This window comes from Telmatherina bonti (assembly GCF_933228915.1).
Source record: "Telmatherina bonti genome assembly, chromosome: 9".
NCBI lineage: Eukaryota > Metazoa > Chordata > Actinopteri > Atheriniformes > Telmatherinidae > Telmatherina > Telmatherina bonti.
In genome coordinates this window covers 33,647,482-33,653,481 of record NC_136627.1, presented here as the reverse complement: position 1 = coordinate 33,653,481, position 6,000 = coordinate 33,647,482, and the positions used below count along the sequence as shown (strand labels likewise).

The following is a 6,000-nucleotide window of genomic DNA, read 5'->3' as shown; positions in this document are numbered from 1 at the left end:
ACTTTAAACGTATCTTTTAATTTATTTTTGTTTTAAGTCGTGTATTTACGTTTATTTTTCCACATAAAGCTGCACTTATTTTATGTTTAATATGTAATCAAATCGAGTGTGGCTCAATACTTTTGCAAAGTATTCTTTTCACATACCTGCAAATATAACTACATATTGTGACTAAAATATGAATTTTAAAAGATGCAACCAATGTCTGTATATCTGATTTTAGGTTTTTGTTCATTTTTGGTACAGTTGTGCTCATATTTATTCATACCCTTTCATTAAAGAAGGGGGGGAAAAAAACAGCTGCTTGTAAATAAACTGAAATTGACAAAAGTAATATTCAATAAAAATTTTATGAAAATCATTACATTATTTTCTAATTCTGGTTCAATAGAATTTTTTTTTTAAAGCAAACAAATAAGATAATTTATTACATATTACATCACTCATAAACTAATATTTAGTTGAACAATCCTTTAATGTTTCTGCTACAGTCAGGTGTTTTCTGTTCCTCTCAGTCAGACTTCTGCACCTGTTGACAAGTATTTTGTCTTACTGTTCAACAGAAAAGTGCTGTAATTTGTCCAGGACCAATTTGTTTGTTTTTTTATTTTCTTTCTTCAACTCAATTAAATGAAAAAACAGTGTCTTATATTACTAAATTATATTTTTGCAAATTTTTAGTTATTGTTCCTTTTTTTAAGTCTCTAGTTATTTGAATGACTGTTGTAAATTCAGCCTTTTCTTTAATAAAAGGGTATAAAGACATATGAGCACAACTGTATCTAAATTATATAATGAAGTTTCTGACTTTATGAAGTTTTGGTCTTTGGCGCCCTCTAGTGGACGAGTGGAACATTAACGTATCTTTTTCTCTTAACTTCCTTTTTGTTTCGATTATAAAGTCTAACTTTTATTTTTGAACGTGTAAATATTTTGTTAACGAACAAATTTTTAGTTTTATATTCACTGGGAACAAAACCCACCGGAACCTCCGGAACCGGAGTGGTCTCTTTAAAACTACCGCCAGGTTCTTTATTTGGCAGGAAGTTAGCAGCAGCTAACAGGAAGTCCAATAATGAGGACACTCTGAGGAGCAGGAATTGGCAAAAAGCAACGAGTCCAGACACATATTCTTACAGTTCGTTCACCTCCTTCTGATAAAAGGTAATGTAATCATAGCGTGACAGTAAAATCTGTAAACATTAGTCTTGTTTTTGGTCATTTTTTTCCTGTTTTGGTGCTGTTGTATATTAGCCTCGCGAGGCGGGTTCGGCGCTTTGTATCAGCGCAGACATGACTCAGTGTGGTTGCATTACTTCCCAGCAGATTTCAGTCATACAAATAAATCATTAGTTTAATAAGAATATAGATACAGTATGTCGTGGCTTTATGCACTGCAGTGTCTGTGTGCAGCTGCAGATTTTGCTCTGCATGTTTGCATGTGCAGCTCTAAGACGCTTACAGGAGCTTTGGGAACATGAAGGATTTATTCATTTGGGTTGTTGTGTTCCACATTCACACACCTGGCTGGAGATTCACTTTACATCAGATACATTCTCTTTAAAAAACCCCACCGTGGTCGATATTTAATCGCAGTTAATAGGTGTTGGATAATCTAATCGAAATATCGCAATTTTTTGCTTCACAATTTTAGAATCAATTTTTTTTTTTTTGTTAAAAATAGATCTCCCCCCCCCACCCCCACCCTTCAAATAAATGAAAATTATACATTATAAAGTTTTTGTCATTTTTCTTGGTTTTATTGATCTTTTTACTTGTGTTCTTGGAACATTATAGCAGAATGATGGTCTGGCCATGTTGTTTTTTCCAAATTGAAATCAAGCAAATGACGAGTAAAAAAAAAAGTTTGACATTTTTTTTTTTTTTTTTTTTAAATCTGTAAAAATCAGAAGAATTATTGTGAGAATTGCAATTTAATTCGAATCGGTACCCAAACTATTGGAGTCTAATCGAATTGGGACTAAAAAATATTGTCACAGCCCTAGTAGTTAACCATTTCTTTAATTATAGGGCTTTTTTTAAATGTAGAAAAAGGTTTTAAATTAATTTACAAAATACTACAAAACCAACTTTTGATCCTTAATGACTAATGTAATGCTTCTTCATTAAATAAAATAATGTTTAAGGAAACCATAGGATTGAAGTCAAACATAAAGTCAACTAATTTTATCTCCGGTTGCTCTGCAACATCTCTTCTTTCCTCCATCTCATTGCAGGACGAACAAGCACCCCCCCCCCCCACCTGTATCAGAAGACACGCCACAGGCAGCTATGGTCAGTAATTTCAGCTCTGTCAGTTTGCTCAAAGTTAATAAAATGCATGAATATGAAAATGCTTTTCATCTCGGCAAACTGTCTCTGGAGATGCTTGTTCCTGTTGCCCATCAAGCATAAACCAGAGTGCTGAGTATTCTCCCAGTTTGGGACAAACTGGCCTCATTTCATTGCTCTCCTTTTCCTCCTGTCTGTTCAGTCTTCAGCGGTGGATCTTAAGACCAAGGAGGAGAAGGATGCAGAGTTGGACAGACGAATTGAAGCTTTGAGAAAAAAGAATGAAGCTCTGGTCAAAAGGTACCAGGTATGGAAATCTGAGATTTTACACACAAACTACATCTGTCTACTTGTATATTTGCTTCAATCCAAAATACTTAGACTGGTATCCAAAAGGCTCCTCCTGGCAGAGTAAAGATGGTCGTTGTCCATCTAAGAAACCACAAAGCTTTCTTTTTTTAACACCTGATTTCTAAGAAACGGATTGAAACATGTTTTTTTTTTTTTTTAATGTTCTGTGTACTTATTACAAGTATCACCTTTTTCAGAGCAGATTCATTTCCAGCACAACACCAGCAGTGTAAAACAATAAGAAATAAACTGTAATGACCCTGAAACCCTGAGTTAAGCCAAAAGGTACCCAGCTGAGCCACAAATCCTGACAGGTAGTGCAGGCTCCAGGTGATGTGAGTTTATTTTACTCAGAATTAAGACTTAAAGCTTTTACTTACCAGATTCCATTTTAATGTCATTAATGTACTGGTTTTTTTATTTCTTTATAAATCTTTAACCTCATGAAAACCTTGCACTCCAAAGTGTTTCATTAATCTGTCCATTGTGAAAACCTGGTACCTCATGAAGTGCAGTTTTCTACTAATATGATTAAATATAACTTATTGGCTCGATAGGAAAAAATGTCTTGTCTGTGAATGCTTTCACAGATACAACAACATACACGGCTCAAAAAAATAAAGGGAACTCTTAAACAACACAATGTAACTCCAAGTCAACCACACTTCTGTGAAATGGAACTGTCCACTTAGGAAGCAACACTGATTGACAATCAGTTCCACATGCTGTTGTGCAAATGGAATAGACAACAGGTGGAAATTATAGACAATTGGCAAGACACACCCAGTAAAAGAGTGGTTCTGCAGGTGGTGACCACAGACCACTTCTCAGTTCCGATGCTTTCTGGCTGATGTTTTGGTCACTTTTGAATGCTGGCGGTGTTTTCACTCTAGTGGTAGCATGAGACGGAGTCTACAACCCACACATGTGGCTCAGGTAGTGCAGCTCATCCAGGATGGCACATCAATGCGAGCTGTGGTAAGAAGGTTTGCTGTGTCTGTCAGTGTAGTGTTCAGAGCATGGAGGCGCTACCAGGAGACAGGCCAGTACATCAGGAGACGTGGAGGAGGCCGTGGGAGGGCAACAGCCCAGCAGCAGGACCGCTACCTCCTTCTTTGTGCAAGGAGGAACAGGAGGAGAACTGCCAGAGCCCTGCAGAATGAGCTCCTGCAGGCCACAAATGTGCATGTGTCTGCTCAAACAGTCAGAAACAGACTCCATGAGGGTGGTATGAGGACCCGACGTCCACAGGTGGGGGTTGTGCTTACAGCCCAACACCGTGCAGGATGTTTGGCATTTGTCAGAGAACGCCTGTGGTGGGAAGATGTGGCAAATTCTCCACTGGCGCCCTGTGCTCTTCACAGATGAAAGCAGGTTCACACTGAGCACATGTGACAGACGTGACAGGGTCTGGAGACGCCGTGGAGAACGTTCTGCTGCCTGCAACATCCTCCAGCATGACCGGTTAGCAGTGGGCATTCCTTTGGAGGACCTCACAGCCCTCCATGTGCTCGCCAGAGGAAGCCTGACTGCCATTAGGTACCGAGATGAGATCCTCAGACCCCTTGTGGGACCATATGCTGGTGCGGTTGGCCCTGTGTTCCTCCTAATGCAAGACAATGCTAGACCTCATGTGGCTGGAGTGTGTCAGCCGTTCCTGCAACACGAAGCCATTGATGTTATGGACCGGCCTGCCCGTTCCCCAGACCTGAATCCAGCTGAGCACATCTGGGACATCATGTCTCGCTCCATCCACCAACGCCAAGTTGCACCACAGACTGTCCAGGAGTTGGCAGATGCTTTAGTCCAGGTCTGGGAGGAGATCCCTCAGGATCTGCTGCCTCATCAGGAGCATGCCCAGGCGTTGTAGGGAGGTCATACCGGCACATGGAGGCCACACACACTACTGAGCCTCATTCTGACTTGTTTAAAGGACATTACATCAAAGCTGATTCAGCCTGTAGTGTGTTTTTCCACTTTCATTTGGAGTAGAACTCCAAATCCAGGCCTCCATGGGTTGATACATTTAATTTTTATTGATAATTTTTGTGTGATTTTGTTGTCAGCACATTCAACTATGAAAAGAACAAAATATTTAATAAAAATTTTTCATTCATTCAGATCTACAACGTGTTACTTTAGTGTTCCCTTTAATTTTTTGAGCAGTGTATTATCTACATCGATATAATACCAGGTGATGCACTTACAGTCAGCAGTGCATCGTCTACACTTGTGAAGCAACCCTGGTCCTTGAGGCTTGTAGTCCTGCAGGTTTCCCTGCTCAAACACACCTAATTCTAATTATTGTCATCACACAACAGCATGTTAAGTTCTGCACAAACATGTGACTCTTTAATCTGATTCAGATGTGATGCTGCATCATAAACACGCAAAACCTGCAGGACCAACTCTGGTTTATACACGTTTTATTCCCATAGTCCCACCAACCTCACCTGTACGCTTAAAAATGACCATGAATCTACTGCAACGTCTCCCCAGACTCAATTTTTATGAGTTTTTATAAATCAGTTCACTTTACAGCCACTCTCAGAGGTTGTCCGAAGGGTCTGGTCCTCTCTTCTCCATCATCACCTTCATACAGGTGTTTCCCACCCGCTGAGCTTAGTTTGTAGTTGTACCATCAGGTTCCCACGCAGTGCTAACGTCCCAAATTCAACCAGGTTCTCTAGTAATCCGTAAGTTTTGTAATAACGGAGAGAACAAAAACAACTGGATGAAAGTCATTTTAAGTTGGGAGGAAACAGAAGAGAAATGGTAAGATTATCAAGCAGCTGTCAGAAACAAGCATCTGCTCTCACATCGCACCAGCAGCAGTGACACAACCCCCATTATCTGTAGCGAAGACATGAAGACCGCCTGGACAGAATAAAACCTTTAAATGTTCAGGAAGCAGACACACACGTACAGATGGTTGATGGTATCCTTTTTCCTTTCCAGAGTTCCCCGGATGAAAATGAACAATAGTCCAGGGACTGCAGTCATTAATGACACAGTCACAAAATATGCAAATATGTCATGAAAATTGGTGAAACAACATATTAAAAATAAAATATTTCTGGGTTAGCTTCAGGGATTTTCCTGCTTTTGGAAAATTATGGTTCTGTTTCACTTTTCCTTCCATATCGTTGATATTTCTCTGGAGACATAAATGAGTTGTGTTTCAGGGGGGCAAAATCTCACATCTTCCTTTATAATTACCTGTTCATGTGGAGGGAAATGGTTTGGGCTTTTAGCTTTTCAGAGCTGCAGAATCACTCGGATCTTTTCTGTGTGGATTTCAGGATGTTAATGGTCCACTTTTCTACCCTGCTGGTAACGCTGGAATAGGATCCGCCC

General features: G+C 39.6%; 1 protein-coding gene across 2 annotated transcripts in view; it reads left to right on the top strand.

The window, feature by feature from the left end:
• The first annotated feature begins 1,078 nt into the window (after nt 1-1,078).
• Nucleotides 1,079-6,000, top strand: part of ccdc9 (coiled-coil domain containing 9) — a 32,904-nt gene continuing 27,982 nt past the window's right edge. For both annotated transcript variants that reach the window (XM_079246210.1, XM_079246209.1), the window contains exons 1-3: nt 1,079-1,164; nt 2,238-2,295; nt 2,495-2,599. In XM_079246210.1, the coding sequence (XP_079102336.1) occupies nt 2,293-2,295; nt 2,495-2,599 (108 nt within the window). In that variant the 5' untranslated portion in view covers nt 1,079-1,164; nt 2,238-2,292. The remainder of the gene's footprint in view (nt 1,165-2,237; nt 2,296-2,494; nt 2,600-6,000) is intronic.